Here is a 25,506-nt window from a genome sequence, read left to right as displayed (position 1 = left end):
TGTGTGTGTGTGTGTGTGTGTGTGTGTGTGTGTGTGTGTGTGTGTGTGTTTTACATAGATGTAAAACAAGCAATATCACACTGTACATTTAGGTACAGGAAATCACAGCACGCTGATATACAGCCATATCACATGGCTACGAGTGTGATGTGTTTATACAAGACTATTCTCATCTAAAAAACCAAAAAAAAACGAAATGATACGAAGTATTATTTATAAAATTACTATGGAATTGGTTATCCGTCTTGACACTTCAGGTGAAAATACCACAAGCAGAGTGATGCAAACAGTCAGAGTTCCTGTATCACTAGAAAACTATTTTTTTACAATATGCAACCTATAGATTTAGTTGAGATGTAATACTTTAGTAATGCCTTTTAAATAATAACGTGACAAAGATTCAGACATTGTACTAAGCAAATTCCACTGCTTGAATTTTCCATTTGAGTATCCTATGAATTAACGATGGTGCTTTCCAATGGTGTGTATGCAGGACAAACTGACCAGGATGAATATCAATAGAGAACATGATCTAAGCTGTTGAGTACATGCTGCTCCTAAAGTTAGTCTCCTCACTAAAGCTTACTCCTGCTGCGTGCTCTGGACGTCCTGTGGATCATCTACAGGTGTGTTTTTCTGACTCTTAAAGGAAAAAAAAGAGTAGTACAGCATGTTCTGGGATCATATCCATGGTGACCACACACCTCTTGCACCATGCTTGATGACTTATTTAAACAATGAAGGTGGGACGGGAAAAAAACAACATCCTTACCAATACACAAACGCAGATGGAAGATGGAATGCATTAAAGATGCAATACGAAAACCCGGGCCTCTATCAACAATTGTGGGTAAAACATCAAATTGCAAGTGATACAGACTGGACTGAAAGGACAGATCTAAATATAAAATTAAATACTGTAGGTAAATACACTAGGGTGACGTGGGGTAAGACAAAAACATGACTTCTGGATGTACTAGCTTTATAATTCATTTTTAATAACAAAATTAAATTAGAAGTCCTAATTAGTGTATGAACAATATTTATTTTTAATTAAAAAATTTTAAAGATATAGCCCTGTTTTTCTTGTGCAGGATTTCTTGCATTGATTTCATAAATTTTATTCTAACTTCAAAAAAACTTCACTAGACTCCCTAAAATAAATCCCCTAGCCGTTTATAAAATTTGTAACTTTTTAAACAATACACACACACACACACACACATCAGTGTAGCAGCAGGGACACCACCGTTCACTTTATTGCATTGCAGCAGTTACAAATATGTTGGCATGTGGCATTGCTGAGACCCCTGGGTTAAACGTGTGTGTGTCCGCGTAGGCTTTGGTCTAAGAGCTCTGGCGGCATTCGTGTGTGGGCTGAAACAGTCGTATTCCACCACAGTCATCGGGGAGACCTGCTTGCACAGAGCTGATGTATGTGTGTGAATTTTAGAGAGTGTACATGTCCTGTTCCCACCCCCGGCCCAGCATTGTGTGTGTGTGTGTGTGTGTGTGTGTGTGTGTGTGTGTGTGTGTGTGTGAGCTTAACCGTTTGAGGTTGGTAATCTGGAAAGCTGCTTTGCCTCCGGGCGGTAGTGTGAAACTTGGCTGGAGAGAAATACAGGCAGGATGAGAGAGAGAGGCATAGGCTGTTATGTAACAGGGCTTTTCTTTCCTTTGTCAACAAACAGGAGAGGCCCGTTTATACACACACACACACACACACACGCACGCACGCACAAGCTAGTCACCAAATACTGGTATGAGAGAGTTTACTTCAAGGGTACGCCCAACTCGTGAGACGTGAGGTATTACTCTAAATAAACACACTCCAGAACAGGCCTCGGTTAATGTTTTGCAACAAGAGCTGGACACAATGAACAGAAACATGTTGGAAAAGAGAGAAAGTACGCAAGGACTAAATGAAGTGGTCTGGCTGTCTTACAGAAGGGATTCACACATACACCGAACCACGCTCACTCGCAAATTTATCACGTTCTGCAAAAACAAAAAAGCCTGTGCAGTGCATCAATGGCCCCCTTTGCCATGAAAATGGTGCTGGTGCTTATGCCAGTATTGGGAATTTGACCAGAGGGATTTATAAACAGGCTTGCGTTTTCATTGACGTAGTTCACTATGTTACAACACAACCTGGCCACAAACATAGCACAGTACATGACGAACTGAAGTTTCAGAACTTTTTCTTTTAACGCCCAAAGTCTTTTAAAACTGTGTCTTAAGGCAGTCGTCATCAATAATTTGGCTTGATTTAATAAGCAAAACTTATTCATATTTGTAAAACTATTGCACTTTTTAAAAACAAAAAGATTGTAATTTGAATAAATGAAAGCAGATATTACAAATTACAGATACAGTACAAATATTTGCATTGTTAAAAAAAATGTATACATATATATGAATCTTTTGAACATCTCACAATATTACTTAAATAATAATAAATAAATGTAGCCTTGAGCATATCAGATTTAGTTACTTTAACTTTTTAAAAGTTTTGGAATGGATAAAGTACACTATTAAATTAAATAAATTATATTATTACTATTAAAATTTGAAACGATAGAAAACTTAAAATATGTGGGATAGAGGAAGGTAGTGTTTTGTTTTGATTAAAGATTATGAGAGAAGAAATTATAGTGAAAAAAAAAAATATTACAGTCAAAAGCACACCTCTTTGGAATCACAAATCAAATGCTCTAAAACAACTACACACACTTCCACTATAGTATCAAAAACTGAATATATACACAGGAAAATACACAGATATTCTAATTGCTTTTGCACTCAGCTTTCTCTGCTGTGACTGTTTGGTCATTGCCACATATCTAAAAATCACAGAACAACAGCACCTGCTTGACATTTTAAACATTTTGTACATTGTGTGCAGACACACGCTCACGTTCAGCTCACCACGCTGACACAAGTGATCATTCGAGAGAGAGGCCAATTATATCTGCTCATGAGTCATGACCTGCTGCTCAGCAACCAAATCACCAAGTCACTGGCGAGAGATAGAGAGAGGAAAAAAAAAAAAAAAAAAAAAAAATGGCTTCAAGCTAGTACGAGAGAAATTCAACCCGAAAACAAAGACTTGAGAGAAAAAGCATGTGCTAAACGATGGGAGAGACCGAGCGAGTGAGCGAGAGAGCGAGAACATGATGAGCCACGTGAGGTTGGCTCAGACACTGCAGGCCGGTTACGTAAACACCCCCCGCTCTGTCGCCTCATGGACTCAGCAGACACCGCGCCTCTCCAATCCCTCCGCCTGCTGCTGTGCCACGCTTTTTTCTCTTCCCTCACATGGCTTCTCACATGCTCGCTCCCTCCCTCCCTCTTTCCTTCGCTCGCCCTCCTACTCTCTCTCTCCCCGGGGAGCCGGCGGTCTGTGCCGAGCAGGCCTGCATGAAACCGCAGCACCACTCTCAGGGCGGGAAGAACATGGCAAAACAGCCAAACCCCGTGGAGAACGAGAGCGCCAAAACAAACAAACAAACAAACAAACACATAGGAACGTGGAATTACGCAAACTATCTTTTTTGGTGGAGAGACAGAATAAATCTGATTCGCTTTTCTTTCACTACTTTACATTACTTACACACTTCTAAACTTCCTTCCACTCACTGTGATGTCATAATGACCATAAATATTGTCATAATGTTTATGGTGCAACTACATGGCAAACCCAGAGAATAAACGGCAAAAAGATGAACAAAATGAACAAACATCTACAGATGTGGGATTGCACAAAGCTGCTTTTTTTATTGGTGCAGAGATGAAACAATGCCTTTTAAAGGTGTGGCCACATTTACTGTTGCTCGGGGAAATTGTGTGGATGAATTTCAGATTTTTTTTTTTTTTACATTTTTATGATTTTCCTCACATAAAAAATAACTCACAAACGCACTGGATTTCCTTTACAATCCACAGTTTGAGAAAGCTTGATAATTTAATTTAATGCAGGCTAGCGTTTAAGGCACAATGAACGGAATATATTTTTTTCTTCTTTGCATTTTTATAGCAATATTGTAAAAGATCATCCAACTTAAATCAATGCAAAGTAGTGCTGTCAACTATTAAATCACATCCAAAATAAAAGTCTTTGTTTACATAATGGATGTGTATGGTGGATATTTATTATGCATATATAAGAACACAAACATAGAGCATATATATTTTGAAAATATTCAGATGTATATACACATTTATATTCTTTTATTACATATTATATTAAATAGAAAAAATATTTTTTGTTTTTTTATATACACAAATATACACAGTATACACATACATATTATGTAAATAAAAACCTTTATTTTGGATTGGATTCATCATATTAATTTTACAGCACTGGAAAAGTAATCCAAAGTATTCAAACTGTAGTGTGATTATATTACTTAAAATGTGTAACATAATGGATTATGTTAATAACCAGTTTTGTCATGTAATCTGGAATCATTTTATAAGTAGTCTACCTAGATGTCATAAACTTTATCACGCAAATGACACAGCAAACAAAGCCAAACCCTGTGGAGAATGAGTGCTCCAAAATAAACACAGAGATGTAAAAACTACGTAAACTATAATTCATTCGGTGGGCAGACTGCATAAATCTGACATTTACCATTGCTTGGCAAAACGTCACAAGCAAATTTCTGATTCAACAAATTCAGATTGAACAAACACAGATTCAACAAGTTCAAACGGCAAAACTTTCAAACATTCCACCACTCACTGTGATATCATAAATTATGACTATGATGTCATGTAATGTTTAGAATGACTGAAACTGACGTATAAACATTCTGAATATTTTCACCAATAGATTTCAATAAATTCACAAAATCTCAAAAAAGAAAACAAAAGGTGCTTGGTTTAAAAGCTCAACTTCATACCTTGTTATACCATTGAAAATGCCCCTTTTGTGCATGCACGCTTATGCTAAAATCTCGCTAATGAAACAGTGCCTTTATACTTTGAAAATGAGTCTAGTATGTTACTGTACATTTAAAGTTCCCCAATTATGGGTTATGAAAGGTTCATATTTTGAGACTCCCCAACAACAGGTTAACATGCGCTTTGTCTTATATGCTTTTATTTTTACCTTATTTGCTCATTGAATCCAAAATTATTCATTCAACAATTCATTTTTCCAAACCCCTCCTTTGTGTGACGCTAATCTGCAGTGATTGGTCAGAATAGTCTCATTTACATTTCATTATGCCTGTAATGCCTGATAAAGCAGCGTTTATGAGCTCAGTGCTGCTTTGTTTACAGCAGTTACCGGGGAAACCGCTATTTTTACCACTCCAAAAGCAGCATCTAGTGACAAGGAAGGAATTTGCATTTTCATTCAGTCAGTGCGAAAAAAAAACAACAAGTGAGCGAGTAATTTGCTAATGTTATATATTGAGGTAAACAAGGAACGACTCTTTCAATTATTCACTGTCGACTCCGTCTTTTGAGAGACAATAACTTCATACACTTTGCACTTTCAGATTTTCATTTGCTTAGAGCCCTGTTAAAACATTGCATGACAGGTAATTTTAAACGAATCTGTAATGGGGGCACTTTAAGACATTCTACTAATGACCATTATGTCAAAATGTTTATGATGCAACATCTGAAAACGAACTGTAAGATCTTTTCCTGTCCTTTATTCCTAGTATTTTTCTATTCTTCCTTCTCTTTATTTTTCTCACTCTCTCTCTCCACGTGCAAGGCCGTATTCAGCTCTCTGCAGTATTGATTTGTGGTGCTGGGTGATTTGGCTACTTGCTCCAACACTATGAGCGTGTCCTCATGTGCCTTTGCTTATGTAACAGCGCGGGACTCTTTCTCCGCTGAATGCTGATTAACTGTCTGGAGCTTTAGGACTCCCAGCATTCACCCTGCTTACAGATGCCAACGACACTGCAGAGGCCCAGGAGCTGCGCTTCACTTCGCACACCCGCATACACACACACACACACACACACACACAGCTCTACGGGTTGAGGGGAGGGGTCATCAGGTTCACTGTCCTTGGTTTTGGCACTATCGCCCTCTTCTGGTGGTTACCGACATGGCAACAACATTCCCCAAAGGCATTATGATAATCACAGGTGGCAGGTGCAGTTTTTGATGTTCACTAGAAAACCTGTGCTGATCTGCCATTTGCTGCTACTTGTTAGCGCCAGTTTGTATAAGAAACCCAATTTCTACACACTCAAAAAAAAGGCTAGAACGAGGTTATGGAAAGTTGCCGCCACACTTACCTTTTCCTCGAATATTTCTTTCCTATCCAGCATCTCTCGAAGAGTCTGCAAGATCTTAATACACAGCTTCTCTTCTTTCTCCATCAGCTTCTTGGTGTGTTTGATGAGCCTGAGGGAAAATAGTGTATTATTTTTCACACTAAAAATGTAATTTAAGAATATTAACTTGACCACTTGACCAGTCACATCAACTACAAATGTACAATGCATTTAACTATAAATCAACAAATACAATTAATCATGTATCAAAATACATTTTCCTTGATTTTCTTTTAACTAAAATTCGTTCAATATATTTTTTTTGTGTTTTTTAGTGGAGAAATGCTGGCTGGGATTGTATTCCTTGAGAACAATAGAATATGCAGGTCCCACTTACAGGCTGGACACAACAAAACTAGATTTTAACAGTCAGTAATAAAGTAAAAAAAAAAAACTTACTAGACTAAGACTAGAAGAACACTACTGTCAGTATGATTTTTAAAATGCTTTTAAACCATTTCTTTTGCTCACCAAGGCTGTTTATTTGATTAAAAATATAAAAAAAAAAAAAAAAAAAAAAATATATATATATAATAATATATATATATATATATATATATATATATATATATATATATATATATATACACACGCACACACACACACACACATTAAAACAGTTTATTCCTGTGATGGCAAAGCTGAATTTTCAGCCTCATTACTTCAGTGTCAAATGATCCTTCATAAATCACTCTAATATGCTAATTTGGTGCTCAAAAACATTTCTTATCAATGTTAAAAGCAGTTGCACTGCTTAACATTTTTTGTGTAAAGAGGTTACATTTTTTTCAGGATTCCGTTTTAAAAACTCATCCTTGCCATACAAAACTACTACATTGTCTGAGAAATGCAATAAAAACTTATAATAAGTCCAGCTACATATTACAATGATCACATACTATGGGGTTGAGGCTGTTTTCGATCAATTCAATAAGCATTTGAATTGTTTTTGCAACAAGTTCCCATTTGTTGTTTTAAGTAGAGTCATTTCAACAAATATAAATGTCCAAAAACGTTGTTGCAAATAAAACAGGAAATCTGTTTTATGTAGTCATGTAGACTTGCATAATCATAGCAGACGGCTTGTGATTTTAGTGGTATATCTTGTTCAGACTCAGATAATTGCTTATATAAGGCACTCAGAATCCCAGGCACATACACAACAAACACATTTTATAGCTCATATATGATTCTGCTGCTATACTAAATCACAGCACAACCAGTTCCAACACATACATATAAACATGAACGTATTTTCAATTGAACTCAGACTAGCATTTACATGTTTTAAATCCATTTTTACAGACAAACACGCAACAGATAATCAGCTAAGGGTGTTGCTGACGCAAATGTTTGAAGTTATAACAGAAATGCTCATGGATTTATAATGTCATACCTATACCTACGGCTATTTTTAACACTGCCACTGGGCTTGTTTAATATATTCATTGCATATGACGCACGGTTTTAATTAGTTTGATGTGGGTGCGTGTCTCACTTAGACATGAAGGCTCCATCCTCGCTGCGGAGCTGTGCAGACTCAGGAAACAGCATCTCTGGGCTTTGCAGCACGTCTACTAATACAGAAAACTCTGCTTGCACCTGTGGACTAAACTGCTCCTCCAGATACACAACGACTCCCTGAAACGCATAACAGCCAATCAAAAGCAGTAGTCAGCATCACAAACACCTTTAACATGCACAAATACTATTATAGATACTATACTGTTTTCTCATTAGCATGCACACCTAAATAAAGGTGCTTTAAAAGGTTCTTCACAGCGATGGCATAGATTCCACAAAGAACCATTCAGTCAAAGGTTTTTTTAAAAGAACAATTTGCAGTGTGGTATACTATTATACTATTACTATTTTTTTTTCTCTCTTGAAAGGCTGCATTTTCCGGAAAATAAAGGGTCAAAATTTAATTGTGCTGATGTTTGGTTTTTTCATATATCAGAAAAATCTTAAAAATACACCTTGACATAAAAAAACCCAACATTTTAAAGTTATACAAGTCATGTTATTACATAAAAAAAAAAAAAAAAAAAAAAAGTTTACAATTTACATTATAAACACAAAAAACTATTATATACTATTATATACTAAAATATTTCATGTTCCCCTCACTTAAGTCCAGAATAGAAAATGTAACTATAAAACAACCATATGGTGGCATTCATTACACACAACATTAATTGGAAATTAATTTATTATTAATAATAAACTGAAACTGAAAAAACTGCAGCACGCTTCAGATGATGCGTGAAATGTATGTTCCATAAAACATGGTACTTGCTACTGATTGGTCAGTTGCCTTTATAAAACTGAGGTCGTGTAACAGAGACAGTTTTAGATTTGAAGGTTACCTGCAGTTTCTCAATGATCCTGTAATCATGGGCCCCAAAGGGCTCCTTACGGGGTCGGCCGCGGGTTGACAGCTTCCAGTCCTTCACTGCGCGCTGCACCATGCTGGTGTGTGTCTTTAGCGACAGGGTATTGACCTGACCGTCCAGGTCCACTGGAATGGGGATTGCCCGGCTCTTAGCTGGACAGGGTTAGATGGAGATGTCTTTATAACCTTTACACATTTTCTTACATATAGCTTGTTAAAATGTTAAACATTAATATTATAAAAATGCTAATGGCAAACACTCTTCTGTATTATTCTTTTATGTTTCAGGGACATTTTTATAGCCTTTTTCTTTTAAGGCAAGAATAACAGTTTCCACAGATATAACACTTATTCAAAAATGAACTATTTATCTTAATAAATACTTGACCAATTATATAATTGGTCAAGTCTACGCTTGGCAACATTATGTGCCCAAAGAATGAGAGAAAGAATGACTTCCTGAATATACAGAATAACCAGGTTATTCTATCAATACATTTTTTTTTCTTCCTTAATGGCACCAGAAAGAGTGTGAAAGATGTGAGATGTGAAAGAGCGGTTCAGGGAGCATGAGACATTTTCACTCATGGATTGGCCACCACAGAGACCAGGCTTTAACCCCACTGAGAATCTTTGGTATGCGAGATGAGACTTCGCACAGTGGTCAGACTCCCCCATCATCAATACAAGATCTTGGAATAAAAATTAATGCAACTTTGGATGGGAAAATATATTGTGACATCGCAGAAGCTTATCAAAAAGATGCCACAGCAAATGCATGCCGCAATTAAAGCTAAAAGTGGTCCGACTAAATAGTGTAACTTTTTTTTTTTTTTTTTTTGGACGGGCAGTGTATATATTAGTGCTGTCAAAAAAAATGTATCACGATTAATCACATCACATCACTTTGCTATTAGAAAAACGGAACGAAAAACCAAAAACACTTTGCTATTGTAACGGTTAAAGGAGCTGCTGTGTAGTGGGGAAGAAAAAAAAAAAGACACGGGCTCCAGTCGGATTTGGGCAAGCGATAATCTGCTGGACAAAGGGCATATGTTTGAGGCCTGCGCAGGGTTCTCCTGAGCTTGTTTGGAACCAAACTAAATTTGGTACACGTAAGACAACTTTAAATACACGCACTGTAGATGTGACTGAGCGCACATGAAACCACACGAAAACTGGTTTAAAGGTTTAAAAAAGACATGCAAAAAAATAATACACTTTTGTGACAATGCAAGTGACTATTGTGTAAACTGTACCAAAACATAAGCAAAAGTCTCGTATCACAGCATGCAGTGGCTCTTTAGTGCAGACGAGATGCGCTGATGTGAAAGCGTTTTAAGAGAGTGTCAGCGAAAGAAGACACTGTCCATCTGAATCACATACACGCTCTATAAAAAAAAAAATGACTGATTTGATTTGATAGTCTGTAGGAATTTATTTATTCACCAAACCTACGTTCTACAGGCTATTGAATCAATGTGTGAATATCCATCATTTTAAAGTCGAACGCTGCAGGAATTAGTAAAATTATGCAATATTATGTAAATCCATGCCAAAACTCAGGACCTGATTAAAGATTGTGATTATACTATACAGAGATTAGTGAAATAGATTTCCATAACTTCTCAAACTCTTTTATTTTACTTCATTTAATGGAATACATTTACTAAATGCTAAACTATTTAATTTTGGATTTCATTAGGTGCAAACTGCAGGAATTTAGAAACCTGAAGAACACTGGCCAACATTTAAAAACATGTTAGCAACAAATAATAGCTGGAAAATTTTTTTAATAATAATAATTATTTTTTTAGCAAATAATCATTTAATCCACAGGTCAAATCCCTCTGTCACATGCAGGTGTTACATTTGGGTTATGACACATCACTGCCAGATGTGAAACTTACCCACGTCAGCAAGGGTTTTGATGCAACCCTCAATGTTAGTCTTCTGCAGGGAGTTGAGCCAGGTGCAGTTGTAAAGTCTGCAGGCGGACTGCAGCAGCTTAATGAAAGTTGCTTGATGGGCCTAATGAACAGACAGAAAGATCTCAGGGTCAACCAGCGCAAGGAAAGCAGTAATATGACTGATTCATAGAGCATAAAAAGAAATGTGCCTCCTTTTCATGTCAGACTGTACTCATGAATCGAACTTTCTAGCTCTACCTGCAGGTTTGAGTTGCTGACAGAGAACTGCGAGCCGAAGAAGCCCTTGACGATGGCCATGATCGTATCAGTGACGTATTTTTCAAGGCATGTATCAGCTTGTTTCCTGTCTGTGGGGCCAACGGACACCTACAACAACATCATCATCAGTTTAGGATGCTTAGCACCCACATAGCAAGCACAAATCAGTCACAGATGATCTAAACAGCTCTTTAAGCCTGTATATTATGCCTCACAAAATGCGAGGGTGGGAAACAGAGAGCTGGTGTCAGCTAACTCACCTTTTCCATATCTGCAAGGAAATTGTCAAAGAGTTTCCAAATATGATTGCTGGTGTAGATCTCCTTCATCTCCACCTCAGTGTCTACATAGCAGTGGTTCACGAAATTTACATATGAAATTTTTACCTGCAAAGGATATAAAAACAAAACAAAAAAAAAAGTCTCGTTTTAATTGCATTTTTTAATCTAAGAGTACCAGGTAAAAACTATGGTATTGTATATGTACTTTGTAATTTGTACTGTGGCTTTAAAAAAAAAAAAAGAAAAAAAAAAAAAAGAAGGTATTTAGCCATTTAAGCCAAACTTAATAAATGAATAAATATTAATAATAAATCAAACCTAATTTTTGAAAATGATTGTATTGGTATGTTATTTTAGGACTACATTTTTAAAATAAATAAATAAAAATTCATAATTTTTTATAAGGCTGCATTGTTGGATTAAAAAAAATATATAGTAAAAACAGTAATATTGTAAAATGACAATAATTATAAAAACAAGAACACCAATGTTTTCTACGTTAGTATATTTTTTAAAATGTAATTTTTCTCACATTAAGAAATAATTCTAATATGCTGATTTCGTGCCCAAGAACCATTTCTTGCTAAAAATGGTTGATATTTTGTGTGAACTGTAGTACATTTTTTCAGGATTCTTTGATAAATAGAAAAGAAAGTTCAAAAGAACAGAATTAATAATCAACAGCTGTAGCGCTTTTCAAATATGCCATGGTGAGCTTTTCAAGAGAGCATTCAGGTAGGGTTAATGTCCCATCACCTCTGGAATGCAGCCCTCGTACGTGACCACTTTGACAATATCATCAAGCGGCAGAAGGGAGTTGCACTTGAGCTCTGTATCAACGTTCTTGCCCTCGGTGCAGGCTGCCAGCAGCTCCACCAGTGTGATGTGGTATGCTAGAGCATCGTTCTCCTCCCGCGGGGACGACATCATATTTTGCAGTACCGGGAAAGAAGCACGATCATTGTAGAAAACCAACACGTCTTCTCCTCCGTTTACCAGCTACGGCCAAAAACAAACACAATGTCTGATTTATCTCTACAAATGCATTAATTCACTTTTATCTGAAGGAAATTCTATGTGGATAATTAGTGGAAAGTAATGAGTATGAAAATATTTTTCAACATTACTGATAACTATCCTAAAATTACATAATATATATAAAATATATTTATTTTCTAAATACATTATTAATTATAAATTAAAAGCAAAAAGTTTTTTTTTTATATTTTCAGTATCATAAACACGCTAAATATGCACATATCTCCACCACATATTAAATTCAAAATGCGTCGCACCTCATTCATGACTTTGCATTGACATTCCTTCACGTATTTGCCATCGGCTTTTACAATGGTTTGGAGGAAGCGCAAGTACTGCACGTGACGGCCGTGGGTCTCGATGCAGTGCACAAAGTGATGCACCACACGGTCGCTGATCTCGTTGCATAGGTGGTAATTATTCCTGAAGATGTAGCACATAGATTTTGCCTCCAGAAGCTGAGAGAACCAAAAACAGAATCAACCGAAACATCAGAATTGCCTTTTAATACCAAATAACCTGTTATTTATAGAAAAGACGTGTAATGCGCATTAACAATGTCCTCATCTAAAATCAACGCACCCCAGGGGTGAGGAAGAGGTTGAGGTGTTTGTGCAGTAGCGTCTGGTTCTGAGGATTATCTCTGCAGAAGTACTGAAGGAACGTGTGGGCTAGAGTCATGATCTCGTCCATCTTTTCATCCCCCTGGAGATAGAGTTTGGCAGCATAAGGATCTCAGTTTGACAATCTCCAGGTCTAGATTTATTTTACAGTAGCATATGATAATGTTATGCTACATTATAGTTTAATCACTTCTGAATCGAGGAACAAAATTCACTAGCGCCTGGTTGTGGAATCTATAATTTATTGAACGGATCATATAATCACTAATTGTCCAGTCACCTTCTCATACGGGATCTGGAGGAGGTCCAGCACCACAGTGTGAGCTCCCATATTCTTTAACAGCCTCTGCTGCTGCACACGAATCTTCTTACCAGGAGAGCAGAGTTTACTGAGACTCAGCAGGATCTACATCACAAACAAAATCGCAACTTTTAAGTTTCACAAAAGTATTTTGGAGTTCTTCTGCCTCGAAAATTTTTCATCACTGGAGCCGGGGAACACTGTATGAAAAAGTTCCCACCTCTTTGACAATTTTGTAGTTGTTGGCTTTGTTGCTGTCTATTTGAGGTTTACTGCTCCCATCCTGCACTGGGCTCAAGATACCTGCTTCCTATAAACCAGAACTTCAGAAATTAAGTGTCTCATAACAGGTATTTAACCATTTCATCTTCAGTGTGTATGTGTGTAAATGTGTGTATATATAATATAATATAATATATAAAATATATTTTTTTTTCGCTTCATTTCAATGAATTACATTTTTACTTGTTGACACAGCAATAGCAAAAACTTATTACAAATTATTACAAGTATCAACCTTATTGATTATTTTCTTACTAATATAAGTAATATGCGTTTATCATAATTTACATATTATAATGTTGGTCAATCGATAATTATTAATTAACTAATCTTGTGAGAGGCACAAAATAATCCACATCAAACATTAACTGCTGTATAAAAGTCTTATTTTCTAAGATGGTAAATATATGCACTGCAGAGAGAAAGCAAATCTGCTGCATTATAATTTACTAATATGCTTGCAGTGTTTTTCCCTTAGATGCGTACTTCCAAATTCTGCTCTTTGTTTTGATTGTCAGCAATGTCTTCATTGCCGTAACCTCCACTCTTCTCGACCCAGAGTTCAGACTTCTCCACTGTCAGCCGCAGCTGGTCCAGACTTGCCTTGATCTTCTTATAATTCTCAACATCCTCCTCTGAAACCAGCAACTGGACCTGCGAAACAAACACCATTAAAACATACAGTTCTTCCATTAAAACAGAATATTTAAAACCCATGTTAGTCTCCATACACTGATAAGAAGAACTGATAAGAAGCATGAGTGAGAGAAAGACCTGTTTGAAGGCCTGCAGAACTTCGGCTCTCTGGCTGAAGTGTTTGAAGATGAGCTGAAGAGAACCGGACACCAGCGGAGGGTAGTCCTGCATGATGAGGTGAATAAGCACCCGCAGAAATGTCTGACCGCCTTCATCGTCAAGGTCCACCGAGCTCCTCTCCTTAGCACTGTGAACACCACAACACAAGATCTTAAATCAGAATTGATACCAATCCTAACATCAAGTGTGAATGAAATATGGGCTGGTAAATTACCAAAATGTAATCTAGTAGAGAGTGACATGTTATCTATGATATATATGATATCTTGGCCATTGTTTACAGCTACTTAATGGTGATTTGGTTTTATATTTAACAGTCCTGTTTGTTTGCATTGTTGTTTTTAATTTAAACTGAGTAGTAAAAAAAAAAAAAAAAAAAAAAAAAGATAGTCTTAAAATCAGTTTTTTTTAAAAAGTGTATTTACTGATTAAAATTTAAAGGTCAGTAATATTTTGGTTGGCTTAAAAGAAAAATACTTTTATTACGCACAAATGCATTAAACTAATCAAAAGGTGAAACGAATTGTTACCTAAAAAAAAACCTAATAATACCAATGCTGTGTTCTTTTGAACATTCCATTAATAAAATTCAAAAAATTTCCACAAAACAAAATTTATAAATAAAGTGGCACAACTGTTTTAACACTGACAACAATAAGAAATGTTTACTGATCACAAAATAAACAACTTGCAGCTTATTCAGCTTATTAAAATGTGTTAAAACACACACAAAAAAAAAAAAATCACATTTTTTACAGTTTCAATTTAATTTATCAGCAGTCTGACGTCTAATCAATCGTTTAAAAAAAGGCAGAAAGAAATTCTTTGCTCATAGTAATTCAAGTATCACAATTCAATTATATTTTAAACACCAAACAGAAAAAACACAAACAAGTTGCAAGAAAACATTCCCTCACCTTCCCGAAAACATATTCTCTGCTTTCTCCGCAATCTCCTCAATGTTTGGCTCTGGAACACATCACAATAATATTAAAACATACAAACATACCTTTAAAACCAAAAATAAATTAACCGCATGGTGTATTTGGAAATTAATTTATATTACTGTATGTCATGAAACTCTCACCAGCCATGACAGGAACTTCTGCCACTGAAGCAGAAGTGTCCAAAGTCTGGTCGCCAAACTCTTTTTTATAGATAGACAGCAGATAGGTGATGCGGTAATCAAGTCGCACATTCAGAATAAACTATAAATAGAAAAAACAAACCTCAAAAACTTTTCTTCATCATAAACTTGAGTTTTGTGTTGTATAACTGATAAATTTAGTTCATTGAAATGCAACAGTCTACAAGGGCATCACCTGCAGAATCTCAATAATCCTGAGCTTGGTGTCCATCACCATGACGTTCTCGTTGTCAGGGAGACAGATCTGCTTTCCGTGGATTGGCTGAGCATCAGGGAGACAGTGGGGCATCATCAAGCCTCTGCTTAGAACCATCTGAGTCACCATCTCACCCACACCGTGGATGGTACGCATGACATTATTACCTACACAAACACAGCCTGAAGTGTTCCGCAGCCTCAAGGACAAGCAATTATTATCTTGCAAAACAAACACAGAAGAAGCAAACACTAAAGACGACTTTAAAATGGGGTCTCACCTCCCTCAGGACTCTTGTTGAGTTTAAACATAAATGTGGAAGTGGGTTGGACAATGTCCAGGATGGCCAGCAGGGTGCGCGTGAGACAAAGCAGCTCATTAAAGCTGTAGAAGCCAAAGTAGACCAGGTTACGTGCCAGGTGGACCACCTGTTAGCGGGACAGACAGGAGGAAAACCATTAAAATTCAAAGTGTTTGAGACTGAATCATTAGTATTCCGGTTGAGCTAATGCGGCCAATCTGCTGTGTTCTGGCCTCTGGACACATCACATAATACGCAAGAAAAACATCAAACTTGGCACACAAACACAAAACACACAGACACACGAGCACGAAGTACAACATAAGCTCCATGTGACCGATTCGCTAAAAAGAACTGGTTTACACTACACTCTTTGTGCTTTGTTTTTGATGCACTACAGATAACCAATTCAATTGTTCAGGAATGAGTTCGACAAAATAAGGCCTAATAAAAGTTTAGCACAGCCTTTTGGAATCCAACTGCACTGGATGTGATGTATTTTTGATTCACTATTAGAGTCAGTATTACACCAGTCAGACTGTATGGATGAATTTGATTCACGACAATATATTTTATGATGTGGGAACCAGACCACACTTGTTTCACACTTGATTCACTAAATAGAATCAAATCCTTTGATTCTCATTGGCTCAGGAATTGGATGGACTGCACTGTGTGCACTCTTATGAAAATAGTTGTTTACAAAAAAAACAAAACATTGTTCATAAGAGACTACACTACACTGGTTGATCTGTATATTTACTGTATACTGAACAGAACCATTCATTCACGATTCAACTGAAGTACATCCATGTTGTATGGATGGATAGGATTGGGTGAGAAAAAAAAAAAAAAAAAAAAATTATAGGATTGGAAACTCAACTACACAGTTTGCACTGTATGACTGATTCTTTACAAAGAACCAAATTATTTGTTGGGGAATCAGTTGGACCATTTGTGCTGCATGGATAGATTTTAACTATCAAATTCATTTGGCAATCAGACTTCAATGGTTGTGCTAAATTTCACTAAATTTAGACTAATCATTTGTTCAGGAATCAATGGACTACACTAATCACTGTATTATTGGAATTGACTCATTTAAAAAAAAAAAAAAAAAAAAAACAGCTTATAAGAGACATTAGTTCAGGAACTGGATGACACAGTGATGAACTGACTAGACTACTTATGCAATATGAATAAATCTGCATCACAAAAATAAACTATAGAAGCCATCAGTCTAAGAATATGACTGCACTGTTTGTGCTTTTATGATTTTTATTCACTTGTAAGAATTAACTCTTAAGAGTGATTCACTGACTACATTGAGCATGTAATGTGAATAAACCCGATCCACTAGAAAAAACTATGATCCCAATAGAGTTCAATGAAACTTACCACCATAGTTAGCTAACAATGCTATTTGGAAACACACCCCATGTCAGGTATGCAGATTTGGTGTTTGCTGAATAGTAGCATAAGAATCAACCAGAGTATTTATGGTATTCTGTCCACAATGATGGAAAATTTCACACATGAAAACCATTTACAAAAACAAACATCATCTCACCTCAAGGGTCAATTCATTTTTCTCTCTGTCTCCAAAGGGATCAGGCTGACTGACCACATCTTTGAGATATTCATCCACAAAATGCATAGTAGGGGCAAACTTTCTCTTCATATCCTCTCTGGAAGTGTCTCTGAACTCATAGTCATATCTGTTGACCAATTTTACATTCAGATAAGCTGAACAACACATAGCAGTCTTATAAATAAAGCCACACATTGGTAGAAGCACCAGAGAGTAGTTTCCATCTTACTCATTGACCGAGATCTTGGAGGGTATCTCAGTCCAGAGTCGTGCATAGCGAACAGGTACCACGGCCTCCTGTGGGTCGCGGTCCACATGCATGTGCAGCATTAAACGACAAAATGAGGCACGCAGGTTGTAAGGCAGACAGTCATCAAACATGCAGCGCAGGATTAGATCTACTGGCAGCTGATTGGAGATCTGATTGATGGCCAGATACTGCCGATCCAGGCACATTTTAGCGAAGAGATTGAGCTGACACCTGAGAATGGATAGACATTTTGTGTGTACTCCAATTTAAGAACAATGGAAAAAAAAAAAAAAACAGGCTAGAAGATACAAAATAAGCTATATTTTCAAACATGTGATTCAACTCAAACCTGTAGTAGGTGATGATGTCAACATCCATTTTTTGCCCATCCTTGGCATCCTGAGCCAGGTGGCGGATGGACTTCCCATGAGGCTCTTTGTGGTTATCAATCCAGTATAGCCATACCTCTTCATCATCACCATCCTCCTGGATTAAAGATGACTCCAGAGAGGTCTCAGTGTGTGGGATTAGTCTATGGAAACATGAACCCAGTCATATCTTAATATAATACAAAACGACCTTGTCATTGTTAGCGTTATTAGAGATTCATCCCGTAACTCTGAGTCACTGTTCTTTAGCTAATCTCAGGATCTCACTTGGTCTGGATGAGGATGTCTGCGTTGGTGGGGTTCAGCATGAATTTGCAAATCAGTTCCTGAGTGACAGGAATGGCTGTTTTGTTGGAGACACACAGGTCAGACAAATAATCCAGAAATCTGGGGAAAAATGCACAATAACATAAGCAGTTTACTATCTGATCACCACTAACCAATGAGAAAAAGGCACTTGTATGCACAAATCCAATCTGAATGTATACTACCATTTAAAAGTATCAGTAAGAGATTCTTTCTCACTTTTTTTTTTTTTTTTTTTTTTAGAAATTTTATGAGCTTTATGAAACAAGAAAGCATTCAATTTATCAAAAGTGACAAATCAAGTTTCAAATAAATGCTGTTCCCTTTAAATGTTCTTTTCATTACAGAATCCTAAGAAATGTATTCGTTTCTAAAAAGAAAAAATTATTAAGCAGCACAATTATCATAAAAAGTGTCTAGTGCATTAATTCAGCATATTAGAATGATTTCTGATAGATTATTTGATACTGTCAGCTGCTGAAAATTCAGCTTTTTTATATATTTTTAAAATCAAAAATGTTATTTTAATATTGTAATATATCATAATACAGCTACTGGGATACTTATTTAAAAAAAAAAAAAAGTCTTACATGGGAAAGAAAAGAACAAAAAAACAAGCATTTGTTTATACAGCTAAATATTACAGTACTTGTCTTATAGATCTCTTATTTAATCTCAACACATTGGTACCAATTTACAGAGAACCTTTGTTTTCTGAAAGATTTTAGCAGTTCCTTTAGCATTTTCTGCTGGTACTGGTTAGTACTAAACATTTGAGTGGATGTCTAAATCTCTGGGTCAGACCTGGGCTCTCGGTTCCTGCGCAGAAGTTTGACAAAGGTCTCAATCTCACGTGCAGTGATGTGTTTCTCTAACAGCTTGCGGTTGTTGTGCAGAAGAGCAGTGATTGTATCTTCAGCCAGGATCTCATAGCCTATCTGAGCCTGCATGACGGAAAAATTCTTGGCTATGTACTCCTGTGGGGGCAAAAAAAAAAACTTAAATGTATTAGCCCAATAACCAACAACCCCAATAATTCAAACTGATAACTGAAGATGTTCCTCACCTGATTCTTGCGGTAATCTTGTTGGGAATGGCGCAGAATTCTGTAACAAAGTTGTAGCATGTACTTAAATGGAGCGTTGCGTTGCTCTCCCATATCTTCCAGCTTCGGCATGGATGATTCTTTGCTTTCAGAAAATGGGGCTTTAAGAATTCCAAAGATCTGTAAATATAAATTACAGTCAGAAATTTGCCATGCGTTTATTAAGTATTAACGTGAGGTTACTGTTCGGGGCAAACCTGTGCCAGGATGTTCTGCTCTCTCATGAGTTTCTGCCTCTCTCTGTTGGGGTTCGAAGTGACTACAGCCAGCACGTCCTGTCCGTTGTTCGGCACATCGCATACAAAGAAGATCAAATCCTCCAAAAGCTTAATGGTAAACCTAAACGCAATAGTATGTTTTTAAAATTATAAATGCATAAAAATGATATCAATTTACTTCCTTTGTTTGAAAGTGACTGAGGGAGGTGAAAGCTGTGCATCATGCATTTCTATGCTACGGACAATGGACAATGCTAGTGTGCAAAAGAAAAAAAAATCCACTGTGACCACACCTCAACAAACTCAAAAGTGATGTATACCTGCGCTCATTTGCTACTGGGAAATTGCTGATCCCCAAAATACGCACAAACATCTCCAAGACCTTGTTGGCATCATTGGCAAAGTCCAAATCTCTGACTTCTGACATGGGGACAGAATTAATGGAGAAAGCCTCCTTGTCCTCCTTCATGTGGCAGGTGCCGATCTGTTCAAATAAACAAATATATTATAGCTTTCATTCAGCAGACACATTTTTCTTTAAATAAAAAAAGTAGGAAATAAACAAACCTTGAGCATAACGGGGCGTTCCTCCTCAACATCAATGGGAATATTAGTACTGGTCACCCAAGTGTTTGTGCACAAGTTCCTGAGTCTCACATACGAGTTCCTAAAAACAGAAAGGTACATATTTTCAAGGAATCAAACCCATGACTTTGCAATTGTTGGCTTCATACTGTTTTTTTCAGCTACAGGAAATACCCAACAGTGCATTTGGCATAGTGTGGACTATGTCTATGCCATTGACAGCTTTTAATGGGGACTTGAATAAAAAACTAATCTGGCCAAATGGTTTCATAAGTATATTTTAAAATCTAAATGGTTGCTTTAAAAAGGCTTCGTGAGCACTTGAATGCATTGGTAGCACTTGTTCTACAATCATTAATCCCTTTCAAACCCGTACTGCTGCTTTTTTACACCTACTTCTCTTAGCTTGCACTTCTAGCCAATTTTGGAGCTTATTTGTAGCTTGTCTCTTTAGAGTAGATTGCTTGTAAAGCTCCTCGTTTTTGATAAAAGGGTTTGTTAGGCTAATAAATGCACATCTAAATTTAAGTGTTTTTCATTCTAATTGCATGGTTTTCACAATTTACAGTCATTTTAGTGTACAGGAACTAACCTGGGAACTAGGCAGTCTGCCCGCTGTAGGGTGGTGGCATCCAGTTCAAAAAGAGAGGCAATGTCATTGCCATGGGGCACTGCAACAAGCGTGTAGGGGATCTTGTCAGCCTGCCACTTCTTTTTAGAGTACAAAGTGTCTGCGTTGGTCTGAAGTTTGCACAGAGAGACAGGGAAAGGACATTACATTGTTGTTACATTGGTGTAGAAAACTCCACATATGACAATGCTAGTTACACTAAGTCTGCATGTACTGTATCATTATGCAAACAAAAAAAAAAATTTTGCAAGTGTCTTTTGACATCCTTTGACAGCAATAAAAAAAAAAATATAATAATCATGGTGATGAAGTACCTCAAACTAGAGTTATTACTACTGACTAAAATTAAGATTAAAAATTATATTTTAGGCAGTTGCCAAGGAAACTATTCTCATTTTCACTGAGGTGCTAATATGACTAAAATGAAAAGAAAAAAAAATTAAGAAATATGAACATTAAATAATACAAACTTTTATTTAACAAAAAATTACTAAAATAGAATTAATTAAAAAGAAAAACTAATTTTAACAAATGAGTATAATACTATTCCATAGTAAATTATTTTTTTAATACTAATCAAATAAATGATAACATATACACACTAACACACTTTCAAATGGAAGTCTATGGGGCAAAGCATTTAAAAAGCATAAATATGCAACTCTAAAATATGCAGCCTTTTGTTGGGGAACAGGATTCGAGGCTTGACTTTGACAAGTCACGATTGCAAGCAAGTTGACTAATCTCATGCTGAAACTTGCAGTGTTTGTGTCTTTTGGCTCTACTTCCACGAATGAGTGCGTTTTAACATTTATTCAATTCCAAAGTTAGCGAGCTACTGTAAACACATCTTTGCTTGTTTTTGAAAAACTGAACACTGTTAATCGACAGTGTTGAACCTGCAATTCCAACAATGGCCACATCTTAAACAGAAAACCCAGAGAAAAACCCAGAGGTCATCCACAGTGAGGATATTATGCAGGACTGCATCTGTGGCACAGACTGTTTTCACCGGAGCTTTTTGATGGAGGGCTATTTGGAGAGCAGCATTATAAATTCTCCTCTGCTCTGACTCTCTGCAGCTCCTCTGACTCACTCCTCCACTGAAGCAGACAGCACGTCTGCCTGACTCTCACGGGGCACCCCCAGATTCAGACATTATGTAAGGAGCCCCCTCTGCGAGTGTGCGAGAGCGTGTGCGAGTGTGTTTGTCTGCGAGGCTGCTGAAGCAGAATGCTAATACAGCGAAAAGGTGCAGTGAGAGATACAGGCGGAAGAGAGAGAGAGAGAGAGAGAGAGAAAAAAAAATCTCCGGAGAGTAGGAGGACGGGAGTTGTGCGAGTCTGTCTGTTGCAGCGTGAAGGAGGGGAGGGAAGCAGATTACGTAATAGCGAAGTTGTGCAGGAGAGTTGGGCTGAGCCGCAATGCTGTGTAGACGAGACAGAACGGGTTCTGTTTACTTCAGCAGAGCGAGTCAGGAAAAAACTTCTTCTAAAAGTTCAACACAATCAGCAAATGCGATTAATAGTTCACATATAGATTCTGCAAACTTCTGTCACATTGTGTGGCTACTGTGGGGGGAAAAAATGTGTGTGGAATATGAAGAATGAGAAAAGGATCTTCTGTGGAAATACTTCTGACTCGGGAAGGCTGGCATCCAAGTGATGTCTGACTCACCTCGTTTTTGGTGGTGATACTGTCGGTACGATCTTTGAAAACAGGATTCACCTGAAACAGAAGTAGAAATGTTCGTGAAGGCCTTATGAAATACACACAGAAGCAACGGGGAGCCGTATTATAATTTTTTATCTTGGACAATAACCCCTCTGTCTCTGTCTGCCTCGTGCACAGTGGATGGCTGTGACTGATCTTACACCACTGTGACAATAACATTGAGAAGACTGCCACCTGCAGCCCATCTATTGCACTAAAAAAGTATTAAAAAAAAATAAATGATTTAAGAACAAAATTATCAATGTTCTGAAGAAAATGAAGACATGACTATAAAAGTTATGTACTCTACCATTCAATTATTTTAGATTGGCAAGGGTTTTTTATGTTTTGGAAAATATTTAATCAATATGGCTAAATACTATTTTAAATAAAAAAAAAAAATTTCAATATAAATTAAAATATTATAAATGATGGCAATATAAATTAATTGATAACTTTGACAGCCATTAAATATCCATATTTCAGCATCACATCATTTCTTAATTATTAATCATTATTAATGATTTTAATAAAGCGGTTGTGCTAGTTAATGACATAATTTGACATTGTCGAAAACTTTGTAACAATCAACTGAATGTGTTTGCTGAATTAAAGTGGTTAAAAAAATGTGGTAAACAGTACTGTTAAAAAGGTATTCGTCTCAGATGTTTCTCCAAAATCCTTAAAAATAATAATTGAAAAAAGAGAGACGACTACATTCACATTCAGCAGAAATACAGAGCTATGAAAAGTCTATGACCACATGTCCACAGTTATTAACAATGCAAATTTTTAAATTACTGTACATTCATAACCCTATAGTTTGCATTTCCTCAGCATTTAATTACAGAAAACAGCTTAACACTGCTGCTTGAGGGTTTCTAAAACAATGACTGAGTAAGTGACGACAATAAGTTATTGATGGGAAGAGTGTCTATAAAATTATTTAGAATATTAAAAGTTTAGATAATTTGGTATTGGCAGAGTTTGATGTTTGATGAGCTGATCGAGTCCTTAAACTCCTTGCTGCATACAAGAAACAGCAGAGATCTCATAGAGAACTGCTAATGTATTCTGACATTCTTCTTCTATCAGCATTCAGATAATGTGTTATTGATTTTAGGGTCAGTTGCGTAAATGCAGCTAAATCAAGTGTCGCACCAGTGAGTTTACTGCTTTAAGAAAAGCTTCATGCATGCAGCATGCAAATAGATGTAAACCACGGGTATTCACACAAACCATACAGTAAACCAACATGCCAAACCATACAGTAAACAGCTCTTTAACCATGACTCAAATATGCAAAACAATCAAAGGGAAAAACCGGATGGGTTTTGAGGAAGGACTAATCATGGAATACACACCTCTGCCGCAAGGTAGTGTCCTGTGGCGAGGTGTTTGAAGCGAAACAGGCTGTTCCACTGGCCAGCTCCTCCTCTGCAGGGGTCATAGTGGACAACCTGAAGGATGAGACTGACGATTAATTCTGCACTGAATTATACTGTTCTAACTTCTGAATAGGAGCACGCAAACCATAAAAATGTTGCGATACATTTTACTTCGCTACATATAAATACGTTTACGTTTGTGAACAAGAAAAACATAAGTACCTCCACTTCCCATAGTGCTTTTGAACTGGTGGCGGAGGTTGCTGATTGGCGGAGAGTGGTTCGTAAGAAGACATACTGCTGCTTTTTGTACTCATCACAAGTAAGAAACTTTTCTTGCTCAGCATGAAACAACCTCACCACATCCCCCTAATTAAATGAAAGAGAGAGACAAATGATTAGAGAGATATTATAAACCGCATTTTATACACAACAAACCTAAATCAATACATCACTTCCCACATATATAATATACCACAACATGAGACTCACCCCTTTTAATACGTCATCTCTGTATTCACTGCATTTCATGAAAAGAGTGACCTTCCAACTAGTGTTGCAGTTCAAAGCGTTAACCTGGCAGACCAGAAATACAAAACACACATCTTTATTTCTATTCGTTTTTCATGGCATTTCTATTTATTTTTATTTGTGTGACTGAAATCGTAAACTGGTTTGACTGATTAACTGAAAAGTACCAACTCAAAAAAACCCCCAACAAATACATACACACACACACACACACACACATATATATACACACACACATACATACATACACACACACACACATATATATACACACACACACACACACACATACATACATACATATATATATATACACACACACACACATATATACACACACACACACACACACACATATACATATATATACATATATACACACATATACATACATACACACATACATAATACTTAATATGCTTCCTTATTATTTTAAAGATTTTAACATGTACATATCAGAATAAGTATTTTGTTTGAATTTTTACATACTAATTAAACGTAATTAAACCTTTAAAATGAAACACTTTACTTATATTGGACATGAACCAGGTAATTAATACAATGCATCAGAAGCTGTGACTCATCATGTGATCTCATTAAGAGTGCTGAGAACACAGCTAGTGTCTGACCTCTTTGCAGCCACGGTTATCCAGAAGTTCGATATTGCTGGCGTGAAGAGGCTGCCCTGCATTTACAGGCATTAGAACCACTTTATCTCCAACTACCACCTATGAACACATACACAGATAAAACACTGCAATCAACCACAGAGGTTTCTGTTCTTCCTCCATTTCAACAATAAAAGAAACCAAATGACATCACATCCTGTGACATGCATAGTTTGGAAACTTGTGTTTTTTAGACACATTTATACTTGACCCCATGAAATCCGCAAGCATGTCTTTTTTTATGCAAGCAT

General features: G+C 36.7%; 1 protein-coding gene across 1 annotated transcript in view; it reads right to left on the bottom strand.

Moving 5' to 3' along the window:
- Positions 1–25,506, bottom strand: part of LOC122362645 (inositol 1,4,5-trisphosphate receptor type 2-like) — a 69,048-nt gene that overhangs the window by 32,415 nt on the left and 11,127 nt on the right. Inside the window, 32 exon segments of the mRNA XM_043264189.1 lie at positions 6,273–6,381; positions 7,810–7,952; positions 8,681–8,859; positions 10,617–10,737; positions 10,875–11,003; positions 11,156–11,281; positions 11,933–12,175; positions 12,472–12,672; positions 12,797–12,919; positions 13,118–13,243; positions 13,359–13,448; positions 13,907–14,074; positions 14,195–14,363; positions 15,154–15,205; positions 15,324–15,444; positions 15,559–15,746; positions 15,860–16,007; positions 17,451–17,598; positions 17,701–17,952; positions 18,071–18,253; positions 18,378–18,497; positions 19,221–19,393; positions 19,483–19,641; positions 19,719–19,860; positions 20,060–20,223; positions 20,307–20,406; positions 20,917–21,065; positions 22,633–22,683; positions 24,033–24,128; positions 24,279–24,425; positions 24,549–24,632; positions 25,217–25,315. Of these exon segments, the coding sequence (XP_043120124.1) occupies positions 6,273–6,381; positions 7,810–7,952; positions 8,681–8,859; positions 10,617–10,737; positions 10,875–11,003; positions 11,156–11,281; positions 11,933–12,175; positions 12,472–12,672; positions 12,797–12,919; positions 13,118–13,243; positions 13,359–13,448; positions 13,907–14,074; positions 14,195–14,363; positions 15,154–15,205; positions 15,324–15,444; positions 15,559–15,746; positions 15,860–16,007; positions 17,451–17,598; positions 17,701–17,952; positions 18,071–18,253; positions 18,378–18,497; positions 19,221–19,393; positions 19,483–19,641; positions 19,719–19,860; positions 20,060–20,223; positions 20,307–20,406; positions 20,917–21,065; positions 22,633–22,683; positions 24,033–24,128; positions 24,279–24,425; positions 24,549–24,632; positions 25,217–25,315 (4,503 nt within the window).

Source organism: Puntigrus tetrazona, chromosome 18 (genome assembly GCF_018831695.1).
Source record: "Puntigrus tetrazona isolate hp1 chromosome 18, ASM1883169v1, whole genome shotgun sequence".
Taxonomy (NCBI): Eukaryota; Metazoa; Chordata; class Actinopteri; order Cypriniformes; family Cyprinidae; genus Puntigrus; species Puntigrus tetrazona.
Note: the sequence above shows the minus strand (reverse complement) of the source record. Positions and strands in the feature narration are given on the sequence as shown.